Source organism: Pelodiscus sinensis, chromosome 3 (genome assembly GCF_052426305.1).
Source record: "Pelodiscus sinensis isolate ZL-2025 chromosome 3, ASM5242630v1, whole genome shotgun sequence".
Lineage (NCBI taxonomy): Eukaryota > Metazoa > Chordata > Testudines > Trionychidae > Pelodiscus > Pelodiscus sinensis.
Window position 1 is genome coordinate 55,855,511 of NC_143054.1, and position 26,068 is coordinate 55,881,578.

General features: G+C 42.6%; 1 protein-coding gene across 2 annotated transcripts in view; it reads left to right on the forward strand.

Moving 5' to 3' along the window:
• The window catches only part of KCNQ5 (potassium voltage-gated channel subfamily Q member 5), a 451,764-nt gene that overhangs the window by 407,677 nt on the left and 18,019 nt on the right, over positions 1–26,068 (forward strand). Inside the window, exons 8-10 of one of the 2 annotated variants that reach the window (XM_006127213.5) lie at positions 7,697–7,791; positions 14,430–14,456; positions 24,812–25,032. In XM_006127213.5, coding sequence (XP_006127275.3) covers positions 7,697–7,791; positions 14,430–14,456; positions 24,812–25,032 — 343 coding nt within the window. The remainder of the gene's footprint in view (positions 1–7,696; positions 7,792–14,429; positions 14,457–24,811; positions 25,033–26,068) is intronic. The other variant, XM_006127210.5, reaches the window with a different exon arrangement.

The following is a 26,068-nucleotide window of genomic DNA, read 5'->3' on the forward strand; positions in this document are numbered from 1 at the left end:
TTGCAGTTCTCTCATTCTAAATACAGGGGGGGAGAGAAAAAATCAGTTTTCTACTGAACTTTATTGTATTTCATGTACTGGACTGAAATGCAAATAATCACCTTCATTTACTTGTTTTGAAACCAGTTCTTTTAAATGTGTGCAATATATGGTCTGGCAAGTGAAAACAAAGAACCTGAGCAGTTCATATAATATTGTTTCATTAAACTTAAGAAGCTGACAAAGGAGTTGGACTGTTAAGGCAGTTAATAAATTATTAATTGACTTATCATAACTTTATCATTCCTTTTGCACCTACTGTGTAGGATGAGTGAAACTCTCCAAGTGATACACATTCTGATTGCATTGTTTGATGAATTTACAAAGTAATTTCATAGATATAGTAAACTTTTGTAAGGCATTTGATTTAGTACCAATGTGTCATGGTCACATTGGTCATGGCCAAATTGTCTAGTGGATAGATCCAGAGTCAGACATCGGGAATCAACGTCACAGGGGATCAATCTAAGGTTAGGAACTAGGGGTTATCACGAAAAGTAGTGGCTAAGCCAGGAACCAGGAGGCTAAGTCAAGGTCAGGAACCAGAAGTCAGAAGGAGGAGTCAAAGTCAAGTCAGAAATCACATATAGGATCTAGGAGGAAAACTGGGAACCAGTGATCTGAAGCAGAAGACACACCAGATACCAGAAATATGGTATCAGAGCCAGGAGATAAAGCCAAAGTCAAAAATCAGGGAGCAGAAAGAGGCAAGGAAGCAGGGCCTATAGCAGCAACTGGCTGGGGTTGCATTTAATTGCACAAACTTACTGAACCCTACACAGGTTTAATTATTAAGTCTAGACCCATCTGGAGTTGGGAATGTCCTTTCAACGGGGGGTGGGACCTGAGGCTTCTGACCTGCTCCAAGTGTTTTTGCTACCAGAACTGTTAGGTGGTGTTGCTGCCCAGGGAGTTTGCTGACCTGGATTCTAGAGCTTCTGCTCCTAAAATCACCTCCTTGCTCAAGGATAAACCTATGGCACCATCTTCCCAGGCTTTAATTGGGCTGCCTTAGTAGAAAGCCTCGATAGCAGGGGTTTGCAATCTGTGGCTCTAGAGCCAAATATGGCTGTTTTGTCATTCCCAAAATACACACACATTTTTAAATTAAAATGAAAAAGTAATTCAAAATTTTAAAAGTGCATAACTACTCATCCCAAGATGATTATTTTTGTCTAGTTCACCTTAAATGTTCATTTTAACAACCATCCTCACCACTCATTGGGGGTTGTGCATATTCTTTTTTTATTTGATTGGTCAAAAAATCTTTCCATCATCATATGTGATGGTGAACTCTAACCTCCTAACAGCAAAAATGGCAAAGAGAAAGAGAGATGACGAGTATCGAAATTTTCAAAAGGACTGTACAGACTTGTGTGCGTTTGTGGATAGGTCTGGATCTCCACACTGTCTCATTTGTAGTGAGAGACTGTTCTCAAACAATAAAAATGAATTTCAAGACAAAACATTATGCATTTGCTACTAAATTCCCAAGGGTGATGCATGAAAAAAAGCCTGCTAAGAGCTACAGTGAAAAATGAACATTGGACCAAACAGCCTGCTGGCATGGTCAAAAAAGGTCAGAGCTTAAACTCAGCAAGTTGTGTGGGCTCATAAAGCATTATTTGAGAGGGGAAGCCTTTCACTGATGGGGATTATGTGAAGAGATGCATGCTAAAAATTGATCATGAACTATTTGATAAGTTTCACAACAAGGACAAAAATCTTACAGAACATTTAAGATGTGCTATTATTGGCAAAAGCAGTTCATGACAGCTGTGAAAATGGCCCATCAAATCGACAAGGAACAGATGCAAAATTTGAGTACAGCTACTTATTTTGCGTTTGCTTTGCATAAGACAACCGACGTATGTGAAGTTAATCGGTCATGTATTCTGGGACAATATATTTGTGGAAATGCCGTGCACAAAGAAATGATTGAGATATTACCAATGAAAAATCAAACAAGGGGCAAAGACATCCTTAAATCTTTGATGAACTTTGTAAACGAGAAAGAAATACAGATAGATAATCTTAAGTCGCTGTGTACGTATGGTGCACCTACCATAGTCAGCAAATATAGGGGATTTCTTACTCTTGTCAGAAAAGCTGAACTATCCATTTTTGAACTTTTATTGCATTGTGCATCAGGAGGCACTTTGTGTGCAATCTTGTGGAACCAAACTTGGAAATGTAATGGAACTAGTCATTCGCATTCTGAACTGGATTCTTCCCCAAGCCATAAATTACCATCAAGTTTAGTCACTGCTTCAGAAAATAGATTCCAAATACTCCCATCTACTAATGCACAATGTTTGCTGGTTATCTCGTGGCTAAGTTTTGTCTTGTTTTGCCACCTGCATTAATGAGATTGTCATTTTTTTGATAAGAAGGGTGTCAAACATGTCAAGCTTTCAGACTGTGTGACTGGTTGCTCAAGATTTACTATCTCCTTGACATTACCAGTCATTTAAATGAGACGAACCTTAAGCTAGAAGGGCAAGGAAATACAGTCCTGACTCTGCAGCAGCCAGTGTTCGGATTTGAATCAAAATTGACTCTTCATCAAAGATATTGAGATGGGTAGACTGAAACATTTTGAAAGATTACAAATGTTTCATGATTCGAATCAGAAAGAGAGTCCAAATAACAGCCTTGATTTGCAGCAGCTTGCAGGGTTTGTTTCTGAGCTCCTGATGGCATTCTAGTCTCATTTTGTTGACTTTTGCAAACACAGTGCTCTGTTTAAGTTTATGATTCGCTCACATAAAGCGTCTGTTGAAGAACTGGATTTGACAGTCATTCCAGGCATCTCAGTCAGCGATTTGGAAATGGAAATAGCAGATTTCAAGGAGTTGGATATCTGGGTGGAAAAATTTATCAAGCTGAATTCTGATTTAGAATGCCTTGTCCCACAAGAATTGACAAAATTGCACAAACGGTCTGACATGGAGAAATTGGAGCATGATGATAATCTGATTCTGCAAATTTGGAAAGAACTTCCCATCATATACAACACCATGCAGAATGTCAGCTTACTTACTTTCAGTGTTTGGCTCCACCTATATGTGTGAGCAGGCTTTCTCTCATTTGAATCACATCAAAGGTAATTTGCACTGAAGATTGACAGAAAACAGCCAGAATGCATGCATGAAGCTGAATTTGACCAGTTATGATATAAACCTCAAAAAAGTGTGAATAAATGCAGCAGCAGAAGTACCATTAAATAAAATCCTTGAGTACAGTGTTTCATTTATGCTATTATTAATCATCACGTAAATTATTAGTAATATTACGTTCTATATTTTCAGTCATGCAAATGAGCATTCATATGCTGGCTCTCTGTTAACCACTTGTTCTGAATTTTGATATAGTTTAGCTCTTTAGTTTGAAAAGGTTGCTGACTCCAGCTCTATAGGGTTGGGAGATTGTACATGATGGGTAAATTGTGAGGATTGCTCATTGGGGCCATACCCCACCAGTCCACAAGATACCCTGCATGGTTCTAGAATCCAGTCTGGTCTGGATTAGATTAAGAATGTTAATGGTTAACCGATTAGCCCACCGCCTGATTAAACCGGTTAACTGATTAAATGCGATTTTACATCCCTAGACTATATGTTTTTCATGATTCTGGACATGGATGGTTGGTAGAAATGGTTGCATTCAGCCCAGAAATGGATTTTCTGTGAATAGCTTCAAAAGAGAGATGGGAAAACAGAATTTTGAGTAATCTTAGGAGGCAGAGTTTAACAGTGGCAGGGTTGATTAGTTGGCAGATGATCCAAGATATCAGTGATCTAGTTTATGGGATGGTCTACAAATGCGGAGATGTTTGGTTGTTAGCCAAACCTTCTTGTCTACTTGCCAGGCTCTCTCCAGTGTGCCAGATGTTACTTGTAGGCCTCTGCCATGGGGTCTTCCCATCGCCTTCTCCAGGCCACTCTGGGAATTAGCTTATTTCAGGTGCTGCGCTCTCTTCTGATGGTCTCTCTACCTGTCTTAGTTATGCTCCTTTGTGACTTGGTCCTCCAGCCAGTTCACTATGTGTGTTTCTCCCTTACAGTGTAGCTCAGTCTTTCAGGGCAAACTTTCTCAGGCAGATCACCCTCCCCTGCCTGGTCTTTGCCACTTTCCCAGTGGCTGGTAGGGGAAATTGGGCCTCATAATCAACATTTCAGACATGGTAAGAATTTGGCTTGGGGACACTGTGTCAATCAAGAACCTCCAAGAGAAATGTGGCTTATGGTGTGTGTGTATGGGCACAGGCTTTGACTTTTGTTTTTCCTGATGGGTGCTTTACTCATTCAACCACAACTTCACTCACTCAACTCCAACTCCACTCTGCCTCTTACTTCTCCCAATCTTCTCCCTCTACCAAGATCCTGCCCACACATCCTGCTTGCCTCCTCTCTTTCCCTTCCTTGGAGACCCTCTGCCTGTGCTTCTCTTCACCTCCTAGCCTGAGGCTTCTCCCACAACTCCCCCTGCTCACCTGCTACTCACTTGTCTCTGACCCCTGGACCTGCCTGCCCACCACTTACTCCTCTCTCTGCCCTTCCCAGAGCCCTTCCCATCCACCACTTGCTCATTTCTGTCCCCTTCTTCTTTAAGGAGGCCTATGTGTAGACTGGGTCTGTATCTTGGAAAGCAATAACTCTGAAACGGACTTAGTGAACAAGTAACCCAATACAAGTTCCCAGTGCAATGCTGTAGCAAGAAAGGATAATGTGATCCTTGAAAGTATAAACAGGGGAGTAGAGAATGGAATTAGGGAGGTGATTTTGCCACAGTCTCCGGCAGTGATGAGGATGGTGCTGGAATAAGGCATTCAGTCCTAGTGTCCATATTTTAACAAGGATATTAATCAATTGTAGGGAATGAAGAAAAGAGCTACAAACATTATTCAAGCACTGGAGAAATTGCTTTACAGTGAGAGACTCAATCTCTTTAGTTTATCAAAAAGCAGATTGGTTTCATTGTATAAGTATCTTCATGGGGAGGACACACAGGGTACTAAAGGGTTCCAGTCTAGGCAGAGAAAGGAATTGCAAGGATCAACACCTTGAAACTGAAGTCCTACAAGTTCTGATTGGAAATTAGTAACACATTTTTAACAGTGAAGATTATTAACTATTGTAACAAATTACCAAGGGAAGTGATGGAGTCTTTATGTTTTTGTCTTTCTGAAAGATATACTTTAGTCAAACACAAGTTATTGGGCTCAATATAGGTAACTGGATGAAATGTAATGGCTTAAGTTATACAGTAAGTCAGAAAAGATGATTTAATGTCCCTTCTGGTCTTTAACTCCATGAATCTATGAATAATTTTGGTGATAAATATTATAATAAGGTATCCAAAAGCTCTGGGGATTTTTTCACATTCAGTAGCAATAAAAATCGGCATTTGCAATTGAGTGGTTGTAAAAACTGTTATTAGTTTTGAGAGCCCTGATTTCTCAATGGCATGGCATGGGAATTAACACAGAGCAATGCAGCATTTAGATCCTACTCTGTCATGCCCCAATGTAATAAATTACCCATATTTAGGTGAGATCCTGTGCTCATTTAGGTGAGATCCTGTGCTCATTCATGCTTCCAAGTCCATATTAGTATAACATGACAGTACATATTAGAAATGTACTCTATTATCTAGGAGACCTTTTAACATAACTGGCTAGATTCTCCGTTTGTGTAAATTTGTGAAGCCAATGTAGCTACATTTTATTTACACCATCTTAGACCAGCAGATGATCTGGCTCATCGTTTTTTGTCCAATTATAAATCTCAGAGTTGAAAATTCTTTCAATACTGTGTATTTGCTTCCCACCCTCCAAATTATTTGTTTCATAGCTTTAAATAACCAAAAATGCTTGAACCAAGGAAAATGTCCTACCTTTCCTCTAATTTTTATAGTTGGTTTTATTATCATTTGCAAATTACATTATGATTAAGAGTACATTTTAGACAAAGGTATTTTATTAAAATTCATGGACAGGTCATGGGCAGTAAACAAAAATTAATAGCCTGTGACCTGTTCATGACTTGTACTGTAAACTCCTGACTAACTTTGAGGTGGTTGGGAATGGTCTGCGGATGCTCAAATGTAGGCATCCTAGAGGCACCACTGGTGGTGAGGGGGTCAGGTGGTAGCACATGGCCTTGGATTCCTGCTAGTGCTGAGGGAAGCAGGGGACAGCATGTGGCCCAGAAACCCTGCAATGTGCTGGGGGGAAAGAGGTCGGTAGCATTGACAGGTTCTCTACTTAGCTCCACATGGGTCCCAAAAGCAGCAACAGCCCTTATCCTCTAGTCAGAGACATGTCCAGGTGTGTCCATGCACTTCCTTCGCCCCATGCACCAGCTCCACAGCTCCCATTGGCTGGGAACTGCAGCACAGGCGGAGGCAGCGCACAGAGCTTCCTGTCCATGCCTCCATCTAGGAACTGAGGGAGAGATATGACACCACTTCTGGAGAACTCCCTGAGGTAAGCACCACCCTTGCCCTCATCCCCTTCTCTGCCATGGCTCCCAGACCTGAGCCAAACTCCTTCACCCAAACTCCTGTGTCAACTGGAGGGAAGAGGGCACATTGGCATGAGACTGCCAAGGTAGCAGCCTGTGCGGCTGGCCCAAGGTTTTCCCAAGCTGCTCGGGTGACTCCCAGCCCAGCCACAACAACCACTGCAGAAGTCTCAGAGATTCTGGAAAGTCACAGAATCTGTGATTTCTGTGACCTGTGTAACAAACTCACAGCCTTAATTATTACTAGAGCTGAGTGAAAATGTTTCAATGAAGAGTCAAACAAAACTGGACTGCTTGACATGAACATTTCAATTGATTAAATATTTTCAGCTGAATGAAATGTGAAAAAACTGGAAGTCTACATGGTTCATTTTGAAATTATCAAAACAAAACATTTTTACTTTTAATTTTGAAACGAGGTTTCATTTCTGAATTTATCTATTTTTTTTTAAAGTCAAAGATTAATAGTACACCCAAACCAAAATAACTTCTCTGCCCCATAAAATATCAAGCAGAATGAAACTTATTTTGTGTGTTTGTTTGCTTGTGCAAGAAAAAAACTGAAACAGCTACATGATATTTTTAATCTGAAACAGTTTTTCTCTGATTTTTTAGTTTGGCCCCAAACATTTTATTTAGATAGACAAACAGACATGGACTGCATGACATACACTTTCTGTTTACTGGTTGAATTATGATATTTGACCCAAAAAATTATTAGCCATATTTTATTATGTTCTAATTAGCAATTTTTGCTAGATTTTATTGGTATTGATGTTTATTCAGCCAATCTAACAGGTAATGTTCTTGGTTTGAACAAAGTCCAGACTTTCCATAATCAATATGGTAGCTTTTTCATTTCACATATTGTTGGTTCCTTTGTGCTTTTTTATTGTTTCCTCATACCAGGCTGCTTGGCGGTTTTATTCCACTGATTCCAGCCGAACAAACCTGACAGCCACCTGGCGATATTATGAAAGTATTCTTCCACCCTTCAGGCATGTATCAGTGCTATGAATGATAAAAAAAGCCATGACTTGTATTGGTTTACTAATCTGCTTTTCAATTTTTGTTTCATCCCCTGCTCCCTCTTGCCTTGTTTTTCTTTTTATCATATATCCTGCACGTAGTGTGTATGGCGTAGTTATGCGGCTGATGAGAAATCGGTTTCCATTGCTACCTGGAAGCCTCATTTGAAGGCCTTGCATACCTGCAGCCCTACAAAGTAGGTACAAATATGGCAGCTGGTGCTGTTCTTGATGTCTGTTCAAGCTTATAGAAAATTAGTATTTCTGTTTAGTTTGTTTTTCTCTCTCTTTCTCTCTCTCTCTCTCTCTAATTCCTTTCATGAAAGTCTGAACTAGTAAATCTAGCCAATATTATAGCGACTCTAAATATAGTGGGGATAAATAGAATCCATTTGCATTTAACTATGAAATATCACTGTGCTAAATAATTAGAAGAATTTTTTCACTAATCCTCATCTGTCAAGGTTAAAATTTTACTACTAGTATCCATGCATAGTATCTGCTGTGTTTTAACTGCAATCAATACACACATTAATAGTCACATTTTCAAGTCACACTAATTCATCCTACTTACTGTAGTAAAGACATGTTAATATTTATAGGATTCGTACCTGTTGGTTTCCACAGAAGGTGCTCTTTTCATGGCTCAGCGAATGGTGCTTGCTGACTGAAGAATAAAGAGCTACCCTCTATCTTGGAGTTTGGGATTCTGTGCCAGCTTCTCAACTGGTGTAAATGGGTATGTCTACAAGACAGCGTTAATTCGAGTTATCTTAATTCGAAATTAAGCTAATTCGAATTAACACGTCTATATACAAAAACTGTTTCAAATTAGCCTTTTGCTAATTCAAAATATCACGTCTATACTGAGTGGACCCTGACCCGAAGTTAAGGCTGGCCAGAACCAGAGCTGGCAGGGCATCAGGTTAGGACTTAGTGTGTGGGGCTGCTGCCTGAGGCTAACTGAGCTCTGTGCTTAAAGGGACCCTACCCCATCCCAGACAGACAGTTCTCAGGGTTCCCCACTTGCTTGTCTACCTCGATGAGGGACAGCAAAGCAGTCCTGTCTTGGAGTGCCTTGAGTGCCCTCACTGGGGACACCACAATACTTGGCCATCAGCCCAGTTGCACTTGCTGCAGGCTGCTATCTGGGGAGTCCATCGGGGGGCTGTCAGGATCCAGGAGGCCCTGCAGGAGAGCGTCCACCCCAAGGAGCCCGCAGAGCCACCCCAGTCCTCCCCACCAGGGGCTCATGCCCCATTCCTCCCTCACGTCCTTCCACTTACCCCTCCCTAGCCCCCCTTCCTGGTGTAAAAAATAAAGGGCAAGTTTTTTCAAAAATATAAACTCTCTTTTTATTTAACAAAACTGGGAGGAGCGATGAAACTTGGGGAGACTGGAGAAAGGAGGCAGGAGAGGAGAAAAGAGAGAAAGGGTGGGAAAGGGAGGGGGCAACTGGGAGGAGGGAGCTGGAAAGGGGAAGCAAGAGGAAGAAGGAGAAGGGGAAGCTCAAGTGTGGGGGTCTCACCAGGCCACATGTCTCCCAGCACCATGGGTGCGGGGGCCTCGGTGTCCCCAGGGGGATGGGAAGGAGGATATGGAGGTTGAGGTGGGGGTGTGGAGATAGAGAAGGAGGAGGTTGAGGAGGCAGAGATGGGAAGAAGAGAAGAAGTGGGATGAGGAGCAGGCGCTTCAGCAGCACGGGCCAGCATACTCTGCACCAGGGTGTGCAGATCTTCAAAGAGGGCACGACCCTGGGCAAGCAACTCCTGGTGGAATTCCCTCTCTTCTTGTGCCCACTGCTCGAGGGTGTGGTACATGGCTCGCAGGGCCCCCAGGTGCTGTTCACGGTACCCTGGCATGTGGCGGTGGATCTGCTGAACCCTCTGGTGTGGGAGGAGGTCCCGGGCAGGATGGTGCGCCCTGCACCCTCAGCTGGTGCGGCTGTGGAGAAAAAAGGGAAGTGGTCAGTTCTCCCTGAGGACAGAGTGGGTGAAGCCCAGCCCTTGTCTGTGAGGTGAGGATGACCGTGCCCTGCACCATCAGAGCCGCTGGCTCTCTCCAGGAGTGGGAGCTTCCCCAAGACCGCACCTCAAGACCGCAGTGTCCAGATAGGGGACAGTGATGGCACTTACCTGGTGTGGCCTCCCCTGACGACCCTGCTGACTCTGGTGCCGGGACAGCTCAGGGGTCCCAGTGGCATGGCACCCTCTGTGCTGGCCCCCCTGGTCCTGGCTCACTGGCCCTCAGGGTGGCGCGGACCGTCCCGCCCCCCAGGATGTGGTCGAGGGCGGGGAAGCAGGGGCAGGTGTCAGCCCCTGCTTCGGCGCCACCCCTGGTGGCCCTGGCGTACTCCTGCCGAAGTTCTTTTATTTTGAGGCGCACCTGCTGCTGCTTATGCCTGTGACCTTTTCTGGCCATGGTGGCCGCTCTGCGGCGATAGACAGCCGCGTTCCTCCACATGGCGAGGAGATCATGGACATTGGGGTCCTCCCCCCAAACCACGAGGTCCATGATTTCCACACCAGTCCAGGTGGGTGCGTGCCGTCTATGGCCCCTGGCTGGCCCCTGGGAGCTGGGGGACTGGGTGGGGGACACTGCACTGGCACTGCCTGCATGGCTCATGACGGGGCTGGCAGTGCTGGCTCTCTACAGGCAGACTTCTGGCTCGCATGTGGCCAGTAGCCTGGCTCTACCCCTTTAAGAGCTCCGGGGCAGGGGGAGAGGAGAGTAAGTTTTCCTGGTTGTGTCCAGAGTGGCCTCCAGGGCACCCTGGGAAGGGCTGGAGGCCAGCTAATTCAAATTAAGTGTCTATACAGCACTTAATTCGAATTAGCTAATTCGAATTTGGCATTACTCCTCGTAGAATGAGGTTTACCAAATTCGAATTAAGCGCCCTGTTATTTCGAATTTAATTTGAAATAGTGATTTGCATGTATAGACTCTATTAAAGTAGAGTGATTTGCATGTAAAGACTCTATTAACTTTGTAGTGTAGACATACCCAATCAGATTAGCTCCACTTAAGTCAGTGGAGCTCTGCCACACCAACTGTGGATCAGACCATAGAGTTTTTGAGACCAGAAGCAGATTTATTTGAAAGATCATGTAATCACTTATTCACTACAAATATTGTCTGTTTCTCTAGTTACATTGCTTTAAACATAAACTAAGTTTCTTTGAGCAGAAGTTTGAGTTTCATTTCGTTATCCGTATTAATCTTTTGAAATCAGCATATTCACTTTTCCGGTGCCAAATTCTCTTTGGGGGAGCACAGGCAATATAACTAATGTAGAAACTACTTCTTTTTCTCATGGGGTATGTCTACACTGCAAAGTTAATTTAGAATAACAGCCGTTATTCCGAATTAACTTCCATAGCATCTACACAAGCAAACCGCTATTTCCAATTAAATTCGAAATAGCGGGGAGCTTAATTCAAGTTTGGTAACCCTCATTCTACAAGGAGTAGCACCAAACTCAAATTAGCTAATTCGGAATAAGCTCTGTGTAGACGCTTAGTCCGAATTAGCTGGCCTCCAGCCTTCCCAGTTTCCCCTGGCGGCCACTCTGGGCCAAACCAGGATGTGACGGAGCGCCCACGTCCCAGGCCGCCTGCATCAGCACGGCGCCCCTCGCCCTCCATCCAGGGAGGGGCCATGCCTAACACTTTTCCAGTGCAACGCCCTTCCTGGCGTGTAACCAGATTCTGAGTACCATTTGCTGTGATACACATACTTTCTGGGTCCTTGGCCGGTACCGAGACCGATCAGGGGTTAGGGAGGTTTGGGCCTGCCCCCACTCCGAGCCCTGACCCAGAGCCCTAAGAACCGGGGGAAAGAGCTTCTCTCAAGGTTCAGTTGGTGGGGGTTTCATCCCCGCAATGCACCACCCCACGGGCCACCGTGGCTGCACCCTGGGTAACTTCCTACTCCCCGCGGTCAGAGGTCTGTGGTCTCTGTGCTCCAGCCACCTCTCTCCCCTTGGGAGCCATCCCTCACTCCCCTTCCTTCCGCCGGCGGCCGCCTTTTAAGCCATCCCACCGGCTCCATAACTGACGTCGGGGTGGCGGGATCACCCCGCGTCCAGTCCCTGGTGCCATCTGGGTGGGTCTGTCCCAGCCAGGAAGACGCAGCCGAATCTCCTCCTGGCTCTTCCTCCTCGGCACTGCTCCTCCCTCCGTCCGGCACAGCCTGCCGCCGCTGCGTCGGTTGCATAGGGGGTGAAGCCTCTGGCGTCCAGCCAAATGTCACCTGACTGCAGGGGCAGCAGCGTTGGAGCCACGGGTGGAGGGCCACCTCCCCCCAGGGGGCTGGGGAAGGCGCAGCTTCGTAGCGGGGAGCTGGAGTGTCCCCGTTACACAGGAAAACTCTTCTCCCTCCCCCCAGCCCCAGAGCCCTTAAAGGTGCAGATTCTGGCCACAGTGCCTGTGCCAGCTCCAAGCCTGCCGGCCCAGCAATCACTTCCCCAACCCAGTGGCCCCAAAACATGAGCCAGCAAGCCACTGTCAGCAAGTCCTCCACTGCACCCCAAAAGCAGTCTGCCAGCTCCCAGGAGCCTGCCAGGGCCTGGAGAAGACAGGTGCCTTCCTTGTCCAGGGCGGAGATCAGGGTGGAGCACACTCAGGTTTGGGGGGATGCCCCCAAAGTCCATGATCTCTGCACTAGACAGAGGAACACAGCCGTCTATGGCAGGAAAGCTGCCAGCCTGGCCACCAAAGGCTACATGCGAACCCAGGAGCAGGTTTGCATAAAAATCAAGTTGGTCCGGCAAGACCCCCAACCCTAAGCTTCTCCTCCCACTTCCTCTCCTTGCCTCCCCCTTCCAGCTCCCTCCTCCCAGGTTTCCCCCTCCCCTCTCCCACCCTCATTCCCACCCCAGTTTCGGTCAATAAAGAGAGGGGTTTTTTTGGCAAGAAATGTGTTTTTATTTGACATCAGGAAGTGGACTTAGGTAGGGGTAAGTGGAAGGCGGGAGGAATGAGGCACAAGCCTCCAGTGGGGCACACCAGGGAGGCTCTTAGTGCTCCTCAAGGTGGAAGCTCTCCCGAAGGGCCTCCTGGATACTGACAGCCCCCCGATGGACCTCCAGGATGGCAGCCTGCAGAAAGTGCAGCCAGGCTCGAAGCAATGCATCCACGAGAAGCACCAGAGTGCTCAGGGGCAGCTCCAGCTCCGTGTTGCAGAGTGCTGTGGTGTCCCGAGTGAGGGCAACCAGAGCACGCAGAGACACACATGCTTTGCTGTCCTTCATCGAGGCAGGCAGGCAAGCAGGAACACCTGAGTACTGGCTGCCTGGGGGATGGGGGGGTGTCCCTTTAAGCACGGGTGTCAGATAGCCTCAAGCAGTAGCCACGCACACAGACACTCCTGACCTGATGCCCTGTCTGACCTGGTTCTGGCTGGCTTTAAATCCAATTCTGTGTCCAGTCAGTGTGGATGCAGTATTTCGAATTAGCAAAGTGCTAATTCGAACTGCATTTTGTGTGTAGATGCGTTAATTCGAATTTGCTTAATTCAAATGAACTATTTTGAATTAAGATAATTCGAATGAACGCTGTAGTGTAGACATACCCATGGGCAGTATTAGACTACGTCGTACTATGAGGCTTTAGAAACATCTATGCTTCCAAAATGGCAAAGAACTTTATGACATTCCACCTCTTAGGGAATGCAGCTTTTAAGTCATAAGTTCAGATAAACTAAGAATTTGGTTAAGGAATATTATGTGCTTGTAAACAATACAATAAAACCATGTGCCTCTAATGTCAAATTTGGCCAATAGAGAGTACATTGAGGTGACAGTTTGAATGAAAATTCTCAGTGCTTTAGCAGAAATTCACCTTTTAAGAGGAATGGTCCAAGATTATTAAGTTCTTAAAAATTTAACCCAAGGCAGTAGGCCAATTGCCCCAAATTTGGGGTATATACCTTGGAATAAAGAGTACTAATTACCTCTTTGAAAAAAACACGACAGCCTTGCATGAAAGGTGCAATAGAAGTCCTAAATATTATTATTATTATTATTATTATAGATATTGTTATTATGGCCAATGCAAAAGACCAGCTGTTCATCTCAAACATGATGGAACACCCACACAACACTAAAAAGAAGATTATGTGCCAGATAAATTTAGCCAAAAAGTGTTGGCTTGCTACAGAAAGCTAATCTGTCAATTTCAAATAGTTCAGAAGAGCGGAACCATAAGTGATCCATTACCACAAGTATTTATCCTAAATGCTTCAAACTAAAAGTAGCTTTCAGATTAAAAGTTATCACCGAGTTCAAAAATACTGATTTTAATAAATGTGAAATATTGTTTCAGACAAATAAATAAATGAACGAATATGAAGCTATATAAATAAGCTCTATCTTGTCTGAAATAGTCTAGAATACAATTATAAGCCAAGAAAAATAAAACAACATAATTATTATTTTAAATAAATCCATTGCTGTGATATCCCAGTCCTAATTACATCAAACATATTTCATTACTGCAGATAACTTTATAAAATAAAAAGTCTACGCTTTCTGTTATATATGTGTCACCAATGCATTTTGCCTAAGTGCTTTGCCAACTCAGTTGCATTGGTATGTATTAAGCACGTTATGCATGTATTAAGGTGACGAGAAGTTTATTTTTCAGAAATATTATAGTTCTGAATGTTGCTTGAACCTTTTGTGCTTGCACTATAACCTGTATGTTTCAAATTAATTTAATTAACACATCCATTTACAGTTTAGCATTTATCTAACACCATCTTTAACTGAGTACTAACAATTACTATCTGCATAACAAATTTGTTTTTTCCTCCCCCCATACTCTCACACCTGAAGGAAAGAACAAGGGGAAGCTTCTAGCAGGTTTGTGGTTTTTCAATTTGTTACTTTTAAATATCCAAATTTTATAATGGGTTTTTGAATGTCGTTTGTATAGTTGGTTCAAGATAGATTGGCTAACATGAAGTTGTGATAATTGGAAAATAATTTCTGTAAACTTTTATTACTATTTTCTGAAATCTCATTTTATTTGACCTATATTAGCAGCCTAATTTAGCAAAAATTTGCCCTTTTGTTTCTGGTTTCCCATGGGAAAATCTAGAGGACTTATAATCTTTATAGCCACAAAGCACCACTTACTCTGAGTGATGGCCCCAGCTCCAATAACTGCAGAATAATGACTTAGGCATTCTCTCCAGTCTATGGGCCAGATTCTGCCAAAACATAGATTGCCACAACTCTCATTGATTTTGGTGGAGGTTGTAGTTGTATCTGTAGTTGTCTTTGAATCTGGCCTTCTAATTTCAGAGAATACATCATCATTCTAACCCAAAGGAGGGACCTTCCCTTGGCTCAGTTGAATGTCAGTCAGTTGAAGACACAGCAGACATAGCCTGTAAATATTGGTCTTCCCCTTACTGACAGATCCAGAGAGGAGAATGACAAAGAGACCAGGTGGCTGGACATCACCCCAAAAACTAGAAATGGGGTGTTCAGGAGTCAGTTCTCCAGCACAAGAGTGGTTAAAGAAGCCCTGGTGGAGCTCATTTCACCCCCTTCGGGTGATACCCCAAAAGTTTTTTTTAAAGAAATAAAATATAGCCCAGAGCCAAACCAACCCCAAATGTATGTGGGATATATTACAGTCCTACTTATGGGCTGTGGAGACACATTTGAGGAGTTTTGACATCCCAACATCAGGGGTTGCAGTACAACAGTACCTATAAGAAACATAAGTGTGGGATGAAGTATGGGGTGCTCAGGGCAGAGGGTTTGGTGTGTGTAGGTGTGGGGGAGCTCAAGGCAGTGGGAGGTGGAGCTCAGGTCAGGGGGTTGGGTTATGTAGGTGTGCAGGAGTCAGGGTAGGGATTTGTGGAGTGGGGGGGGGGTTCAGGGAATGGGATCAGGGACAGAGAGCTAAAGGCAGGGAGCGCAGCTACCTCACTGTCTGCTGGGGCCCGAGGCTGGGCAGGGTGCTGCGACTGTGCTGCCTGGATGCCCGAGCACCAGGGCTAGAGTCTGGGTGCAGTGTGGTCACGTCCCCTGGGTATAGCAGCACAAGTGATTTTGGCTGCTACATCAGCAGCAGCCAGAATCCTTCCCCCAGCTGGCCAGACTCTTACTGGTGCACCACCACAGGGCACACTGGCTTACTTTCATCTTTGCCCAACAGTCTAAAACATGAAAGTTACGTGAAGTTATTTACATGAGCTTGCCATCTCCCTAGTTGCCACTTTTTCTTCCTGATTTTGAAGCTACATTATTCTGATTTGTCTCATGCTGTGCATGTAACTCCTATTAACATTACACACAAACCTCTTGAGGTTACTGGATCCATTCTAAGATATCCATTACATCCACTTAACTTATTCTGTCTTTCACACATAACCAGCATGAGATTGTGGCCAAACGTGTGTCTTTTCTTACATATAAATATATTACCCCATTGAGCCGGCAAGCAATTTATTTGTAAAAATGTACTGAACTGTATAACGTGTGATCAAAACTTTTCAAGCACTGTTCAGACATCATTTTTCTTTTTAGCAACAGTGTTAAAAAACTGATTTCAGATTTTATAAAAAAGTATTTGTAGGTATGATTTGTCATTACTTATCCCCTTGCATTATTTTCTCAAAAAGAATGATTTAGACAAAAGAGGGGGGTGCATTTAAACACAGTTCCTTTTATTGTAAATAGAAGTTATACTTATAAATCCCTGCTCATCAAGATGATTGTCTATACTATGATAAAGATAATAGTTCACATTTTTAAAGTAGTCTAGGGGATTTAACCATATATCATCAATGATTTTTCATTGACTTAATACTAATGGAAGATGTGTGGTCATATCTTCTGAAAATCTCAACCACTATTTTCTGTTACTGCTGTATATTGAGTAGGTATCAAAAAGCACTTTTTTGCATAGCATAAAAAGACATGGTAACAACGTGTACATAATAGCACATTAAAAATGAGTTTTCCAAGGAAAAAGAAATACAATTGAAAAGTTTTAAAGATTATCATTCATTTTTAATTTTTAACTTTTATTTTGGGCCAACCAAGAACAGTGAGTGGGCCACATGAATGGCCCTCCTTCATCTCAATGGGCCGCAGCAACCCAGGAACTGCTGTGGCTCCATCTGAAGCTGGTGAGTTCCCTGTATGCCCCACTCCCCCATGCGCTTCTCACAGGCTATGTCTAGACTGCAGGCTTTTTGTGCAAGAAGCTTTTGTCAGAAGAGATCCTCCGCAAAAACTTCCTGTGCACGAGTGCATCCATACTGCAAAAGCGCATTAAAAAAGTGATGCGCTTTTGCGAAAGAGAGCATCCAGACTGCATGGACGCACTCTCGAAAGCAAGTACTGATTGGTATGCACAGAATGGCCACCAGGGCACCTGTGCTTTTTCCTTTTTCTGCACAAAAACCTTTTCTTCCCTGTCTAGACACGCCTTTTTGTGAAAGAACTCTTTTGCAAAAAGGCTTCTTCCTCATAGAAAGAGGAATAGCAATTGCAAAAACCCCTCTGTTCTTTCGATTCTCTTGCACAAAAACACTCTTGAGGTGTGGACGCTCCATGAGTTTTGCAGAAAAACAGCTGTTTTTCTGCAAAAACTCCGTAGTGTAGACATAGCCACATGCTGGGGCACTGGAGCCCTGGACTTCCAACTCCTCCCCTTCCCTCTCAGCATTTTTGGAGCGCACAAATCACCTGATTCACACTCTGTCCTAGCTCCTCCCCCTCCCTGCCAGAGCTTAAACAGCTGATTTGTGGCATTCCAGCTCTCAGAAGGAGGGGGAGGAGCAGGGACAGAGTGTAAATCAGTGAATTTGTGGCACCTCGAAAGTGCTGGGAGGGGGAGGAGGAGGAGGAATAGGAGTGAAGGACTTCTGTGCCCAAGTGTGCGAGAGGTGCATGGAGGAGGAGCGTAGACAGGGAATTCATGGGCTGCAGATGAAACCTCAGTGGGCTGCATGTCACCCCCAGGCTGCAGATTATTCACCACTGGTATAAACACTGCTGACCTTTCCATGTCTTTTTCAGTGAAGTACTGTGTTATTGTCAGTGGCTCTTAATAGTTCTTACAATGTTGTATGACTGTATATTTACATCAGTTGAAATTTATGTAATGAATGTGGTCTTTTGCATTAAATACGTAATTGCAATGTGCTGCAATGCACTTTCTTAACTACCCTCTAGTCTTTAACTTTTTGTGATGTTGAGTGACTTGCATACGATGCCATGTGGACTAAATAAATGGTGTCTTTATATTAAAATGTGTTTGTATTTGCAGTACATTGCTTTGTGAATGTGCTCATCTTCTTAATTCTGTTTTAATAAAACAAACAAAAATCAGCTTATTTGAAAGTTATTTTAATTTCTCCTTTATAAAAATTAATTTTGGACATGTAATAACATTTTCCTTCATTAACTCCTTTTTGAACCTAGAACCTTTCAGTGTGTGGCTAAGCTGTCACTGTATTTCGGAGATAGAACTGATCCTTTGAGCTATACATGAATATTAATTTTGTTGAGGAAATGCAGAAAAGTTTATATTTAGTATTTTTAAATGTTATATATAAGTGCAATTTTGTTTTTTCTCATTTATAAAATTAGACTATCTAGTATTTTCTTTGATGTAAAATAGATTATTCTATAAATCAGCACTAGTGTTCTGCAAGCCATTTTAAATCTGAATTCCTGTACACTGCATTTTATTCATCATGAGTGAAATTCACCCCTGTAGCACAAGGTCATTACAGATCATTTCACTTAAGCCCTATATTCAGATCTTACTGGATCCTCAAGTTGTACATAGGCCTTGTGCTGATTCTCTCTGCAGGGGAATAAATTGCGCCCAAGTAGCATGGGTTTTTATAATTATTTTAACTAGATATACCAAATAGTGGGCCCAATCCTGCATTTATTTCTCTAACAGTATTCTCCATTATAGTCCATTATAGTTTTGCAGGCACAGGAGTTCAAGAAAAGACCTATTACTACTGCCACCGTTTTGATGGTTCTTTTAAATGTATTAGATTTTGAAGTCTCCATATACCATATCAGATTTGTAACTCATAGCACATTTAAAATTATATGATTACCTTTATTATCTTTGCCTCCACCACTGTGAGAAAAAAAAGAATTGTCAGTGATCTGGAGACTGGCTTGGCTTATTTCAAAAACCTAACTCCTTTCCTAGTATCGGAATGCTTAGTAATACAATCCTCTATTTCCCCTCACTCCTAGTAAGCTTTGTAGTAATAAACAGAAGCTCTTCAGGATATACAGCTCTCGGAAACATAGGTATCCAGCATCCTGTTTATTCACATGATACTTGAGAATGCCACTAACATAAGGTGCATGATCAGTTTACTTCCCCTTCTTAGTGCTTTACGATTTCTTACTTCTCCTAGGGTCCTTTCTTGATTTTTTTAAGTGCTTGTAATTTTCCCTGTTGCTTGTTGCCTGCAGTGCTGTATTAATACAATGGCGATAAATTGTTGTACATTACAGTATAGTGTGTCAGCACCTCAAAATTCATGCAATTGGACAACTGTAGTGTGCAGCACGCATTGGCTTTTCTGAGCCTGGGTACCTACTCCTGCCTGAGATTTGAACTTTGGGAATGCTTGATCCTATACAAAGTTATAATAGTTCTTGGATATTGGGATAACGGCATTTTCCTAAATCCAAGAGAATTACTGCAACAGGAGAGGATGTGTTCCCATGTCAAGTAAATGTTAATTAGTGGGGAATACTAAGGTACACTAAGACATTTCAATAACATAAATGTATGCTTACTACCGAGAAACATTCCCTTGGAAACAGTCCCTGAATCAGTTCATTATTTACAGTGCAGAGAACTACATGCTGAACCAATGGTTTGCTTCAACTGGACTCTGTTGACCTTTTTATCTCTTGCCAAACATGGTAGTTTTGTGGATCTCAGGTGAGAATCCTCTGGTCTGTGCCAAAAGCTTGCTACATCAGTTTTTGTATTTCTTTAATTATTTCAAAAAGTCCTTAGAGCCCCAAACTGAAATTGTAAGCAAAAATATAGGTTCTAGTTGTCCAGAGACTAATTAGAAATAAATGCACTATTTTTCAAAAGCATTCACAAAAAAACTTCAAATGCATTCTTTTAGTATTCCATCTAAGTGAAAATTATTTCCTTGCAATTCTTCTCTATGCTCATAGAAGATCTGAGTCATAATATCACCATTCTTAGGTTCACACTAGCATGAGGCTGGTGGAGAAGCCTTACATCTCAAACTTCTAGGTCTTTATTATCAAATATATGTGTGTGACTGAGGTTGTTTCAAAAGAAGTCATGTGCACCCAGTTGGGGTAATCAGGCTCCTAATGTCATTTGGTTCAGTAGAGAATAGTGTTCGCTACTCCTCCAGTGAAACCACAGTGACCTCTACTGTCTCCCACTAGCAATTCCTTCATCCGTGAAAGAAAATAAAGAATATAGAAAATAAAGAATTTGGAAAAAATAAAAAGCAGTACAAATCTCTGATGCATATGTTGAGCATATGTTTACCAAATTTATGGTCCATTTAGGTCAATTTCATGGTCATAGAATTTTCAGAATAATAAATGTCATGGTTTCGGTTATATAAATTTGAAATTTTACAGTTTTATAACCAGTGTTCCCTATAAGCTGAGCATTTGTGTGGCTGCTCAGGAGAAATTCAAATGTTGCCCAATTGATTAGCAGAGCACCCGCCGTAGCTAGGTTTTATGTTTCTATTGGTGGTAAATATTTGCACGTCTTGGATTTTTTCATGGATGAAAAAAATTAAAGGGAACATTGATTTTAACTGTAGGGGTCCTGACCCAAAAGGAAATTGTGTGGGGATTGCAAAGTTATTGTAGAGGGATCCCAATATTGCCACCCTTACTTCTCCACTGCTGCTGGTGGAAGCACTGCCTTCAAAGCTGAGTGCAGCGGCTGCTGGCCAGGAGCCCTGCTATGATGGCAACACCTGCACCAACAGGGCAAAGTAATGACGGCATGGTATGGTATTACCTCTCTTAGTTCTGTGCTACTGCCTGCAGAGTTGGGCCAGCACCCACTACTCTCCAGTCATCCAGCTAGGAAGGCAGCAGCGCGGAAGTAAGGGTGGAATAGCATGGTATTGCCATTGCTGCACTGCAGCTGCCAGGGTGCTGCTTTCAGAGCTAGGCATGTGGCCAGCAGTTGTCACCCTCTGGCCTCCAAACTGTGAAGGCAGCACAGAAGTAAGGGAGGCAATACCATGACCCTGCCACAGTAACCTTCCCCTGATACCTCCTTTTAGGTTGGGACCCCAGTTTGAGAAACATTGGTCTCCTCCTGTGAAATCTGTAGAGTAGTGGGTAAAATTACACAAAAGTCCAGATTTCAGGGGAGAGACCAGATTTCATGATCTGTGATTTTCATGGCCATGAATTTGGTAGGGCCCTGGGCTATAATGCATTCAGAGTACAAAAATTAAAGAGAAATTATTTTCTTTTTTCCCAAAGGTTCCAGCTGCAATTGATCCCCACTCTTAGGGCAGGTCTGTACTACCCCTTGATGTAATCAAATTTGCATCTCTCAGGGTTGTGAAACAGCTGACATATCTTAGAATCTCACGAAGGTGGAGCAATTATGCATGCAGGAGAGCATTCTCCCGCATAGTGTGCCTTCACCTGATGTGTGTCAGTGGCACAGTTTCGTCAGTGCAGCTGCACCAATGAAGTGCTACAGTGTAGGTTTGCTCTCCAATACTATAAAACCCCAGCGCCATAACTATAAAAATATACAGAATTCTGCAACAGGCAGGAAAAGAGCACACCAGGTCTAAAAAGATTATCATTGTCAAATTCAACATATAGAAAAAAAAGACTAAAAAGATAAAATATAAGCAAGAAATAAGATAGTGGGGCTCATTTAGGTTCTGGATATTTGGACTCTGATTCAAAAGACCATGCCACTTCAAGAAAGCACTTAACCATCTTCTTCCCTGAATCAGTTTCTTGAAGCTTTTGCTATCTACGTCAGCATTCAGGTGGGAGTTGCAAAAACCCTTGCAGGGAGGTTTATGGGAGCCTTCGAGCACAAATCCCAGAACCTGACAGTTCACAGTAATGTATAAGCATGCGCCACAGTCTACCCCATCCATTTTCATGATGTCATGTTTGTATCTATTGGACATCAACAGGATGGCCTTCATTCAAGGCACTACATCGATGACATCTTTTTAAAAAGATGGGAGAAAAGAGTATTAGTACAAATGAGTTGATTTGGCAGCAGTAATATGTACTGTTCATCTAGTTTCTTTTTTTTTCCTTTTGCTTGCAGTTACTAGCTAATAAAAGAAAATATAGTCCTTATCGATCCTTGTGATGGCTACTTCATCGATTTTCCAATCATTTTAATTAGTGTAGGATGAAATGATGTATCCAGAAAGCATTTGCTTTACAGGATTTATCTACAAAATAATTATTTGATTGGATGCTTGAGTAATGACAGGTTTACCTCTGGCTAGAGCGAACACAGTATATGGGGAACACATGTATAAAGATTAGACCCATTTTCATTATGCAATTCATGCACGCTAATGTGGATACATTGTAGTGTGGCTATTAAATGACTGCCTCTTAGATTACATTCCAATGACAGATGATAAACAAAAGTTAATGAGATTTGAACTGAGTCTTGAACTGTAACTGTTACTGTAAAACAAACCTTAGAACTTGCTTTTCTTTCAGTTTATAGGTTCTGAGGTTCTGTTGTATTCAATACACCACAGGATTTAGTGTTCCAGGTGTGATTAATATTTTGCAATGGAAAGAGATGACATTTCCCGTATCATCCCATGTTTGTTTCAACAATTGCTTACTTTGGGTAGGGGGAGAAAGGAATCAGATTGAGAAATATCAGAAACAGATATTCTTTAAAGGGATATAACATGCCATATTTGTCTAATGAAGACCACTCAACTGATGTGATGTTTTATAGCATTCTTGAAACTGACCTCATTATAAGCTGCTCAGCATGTGCTTTGCTTGCTACCTACTGCCTCTCAGCCAGTCTCAGCTTTTTAAGATATACTATGTTGCATGGACAAAGATTATCTGAAATTTTCATAACCTTAAAAGCTCATGAGAGTCCATTTCATATAGTTACATATGAGCACACTGTCTTTCAAGAATATAGTTTGTTAAACAGGTAGGCATGAAACAGTACATTTTAATATTTCTCTTTAGTTGCAGAATACATTTCTCTTGAAAATGCTTCTTGTTAATGTCCTGCAGTAAAATACAGGGACTATGAGGGAAGGAGAACAGGTTGCATCTCAATTTACTGAGCAGACTTAGCAACAAGGTGTTAGTCTCTGCCATTACTCCTCAAAATATATTCTTTGCCACTGGGGCACCATGTCCCTATCTCTCGGGCCAATAAATTCACATGAGGCTTTTCTATGAATGGCCTGTCGTGTATTCACAGGGTCTGGTCTATAACCCAGCCTTTAACTGGTCTCCTGGATATGAATACCCCTTTAATGTGCTGGACCCAGAGGCAGATTAATGTTTTGTGGGGCCTTAGGCCAGAGCAAATGGGCACCCCTACCAATCCCATCTGCTATCAGGTCCGTCTCCTTCTCCCCCTTCACCTACTTACACCCCTCCCCCCCCCCCCCCCCCCCCCCCCCCCCACCACCACCACCATGCCCCTACTGAATTGTTATTCATTGTTCAGGAGACAGTTCCCTTTGTGCTGGTGGTTGAACTTAATCATGTAGATATAACACATCTTCATGCCTCCAAATTGCGTACACAATGTGGATTCTTCCAATCAGTTTCTCATCTGTATCCCATCTGTAAAATAGTGACAATGAATAGATCTAATTAATTAGTTTAATTAATCAAAAGTGTTACATGAAAACAGCCTGAGTGGTCAAATAAAGTATATTGTGTAGCACATGCAAACATGAACAAAGCTGGATTTTGCAATTAGGGGCTCCCAAAAATCTATTCAGGCATAAGTAGAAGGGAAAAGTCACAGTTGCAAGAAAAAAGAAATCTTTCTGTAGCTCTCCCAGTATACAAGCCACCTTAGCTCAAGCAGTCACAATCACTAGCACAGCTGCCTACTCCTAAAGTATCATCTGCTAGCGGCTGTTGCAGCTGATTAGTTCCCAGCTCAAACACAGGAGATTATTTTATGAAACATACAATATAATATCACATTTTTGTAAATCAGCCATTACATCAATAACATTTCTGGTTTTTGGTTTGGTTTGGTTTGGTTTGTTTTTTGTCTTGTCCAAATGAATGCTGTAACAAAGAATTTTAAATTTATGTGATCATTAATAATGTGTATGAAAGGCTGGAAAATGTCGTGTCTTGAAAATGCATGGACATAACAGTAACATTTATCTTGCCTGTTTAAAAAAACAAAAACTACATGGCATGCAGAAAAAAAGCCAATTTGTCTCGTTTATCTGTAGAGATTATCAGAAATGCACTGAGCTGGGCTGTCTTACATGGAAATATATTTGCAGTTGTCTAAAATTTAAGTCCTAACCTTAAAAGTATGTCTGAAAGGTTAAATCATTATTACTGGATTACATTTTTTAAACCAGGGGTGGGCAATAAAATGGTGGTGGATCACCAAGGTTAGCCCTGGCGGACCACTGCCACTATATTTACCTGTGCCTCTGCTAGTAAAGCGCTTGCAGCACCCATAGGCCGCAGATCACCGTTTCCGACCAAAGGTAGTTGTGGGAAGTGGCATGGACCAGGACACTGTTTCCTGCAGCACCCATTGGCCGAGAATGATGATCCACAGCCAACAGAAGCTGCAATCACCCATATCTGTGGAAGCACATGTAAATATAGCAGTGGTGGCCTGCCAGGGGCTAATCCTGGTGAACCAGATCTAGCCCGTGGGCCAGTATTTGCTCACCTCTGTGTTAGACAAATGATACACAATGGTAATAGTTTTTCATCTTTCCTGTAAGGTGTAACATTAGTGATGTCTCTTTACAATTATACTTATTTCAAATAATGTTACCCCAATGAATGAATATATTCCATGAAAGTGAAACACTGGTTAAAAATCTACATTGTGCTATGTTTAGTTTAGTTGCTGGAAATAAATATATCTAGATATCTATTGCACGACAAAGGAAATGGGAATGAATTAAATATGAAATGATACATATTTCTCTCTTTCACAGCCAGAAGTTAAGTTTTAAAGAGCGGGTACGGATGGCTAGCCCAAGAGGGCAGAGTATTAAGAACAGGCAGGCATCAGTTGGAGATCGACGGTCACCAGGTACTGATGTTACTACAGAGAGCAGCCCAACCAAAGTGCAAAAAAGCTGGAGCTTCAATGACCGAACCCGTTTCAGACCGTCACTGCGTCTGAAAAGTTCTCAGCCAAAACCAGTGGCAGATGGTGAGATATTTTTATGCATTTTTTCCATTGTACTGTGTCCCCAGTCTCCCTTTTACCGCCAACCAGACAGACTTCCCGACCATCCACTCTTCACAGTTCCAGGGAACCACTGCAGACACTCAAGCTGAAGATGGGGCTATTGGAAGACACGTTTCCTGACTGGGGTAGCGTTCGAGCCTGTAGAGCTTTTTCTGTGGTATAGTGTTTGGTGTCAGTGGTTATGATGAGCTTTATGTCTCTGGGCAGAGAAAGAAGTTGCGTTGTTAGATGCTTTATCTTCTCATTTCCTTATCATTGTGATTTTCTCTTAGGCAAATTATGCATAGACCAATCTTAGAGGACAATGTATAAACGAATCACAGTTTCATATAAGGACATTTTGAAGTGTCAGAATTCCCCACCGAATAAGATTACATGTTTTGTCCACTTCTGGAAGATCAATTTCTGGTTAAGTATAGACCTGGAAGGCTAAGGAATTTCTTTATCCTTCCAGGACTAAACAATTCAATAGTCCTTCCCCAAAGTCTACCTGGTTTCTTCCATCCCTAATACTGGGGAGTTAAAAATGGATTCTTCCCCTTGCAAGATCCAGACTGGTATCCCTAATGAATGGCAGGTGCTACCAGGCCTCCAGCCCACTTCACTGCTGCAGTGTCCCAGGCCTTTCTTTCACTTGCTTTCCCACACTTCTGAATCTTCATCCCCTTAGTGCAGGACTCACAGTCTCTGACTCTGCTTCAAATCTTATCTCCCATAGGTTCTTTTCTCTCCTGCCTCCTCAAGCTTTGAATAACTTACCCTTCCTTGTGTTTCTTGTATCTTCCATTCCACAGACTTAGGTTATGTCTACACTTCATTCCTTTCATGAGAGAGGAATGCAAATGCAGACACCCAAAATTTCAAATGAAGCAGGGATTTAAATATCCCGCGCTTCATTTGCAAAATCACATTATGGCGATAATAGCACTATTTCAAGAGAGAAAACGGGGTTATTTCAAGATAAAACCCTTCCCTCGAAATAGCTCTTACTCCTCAT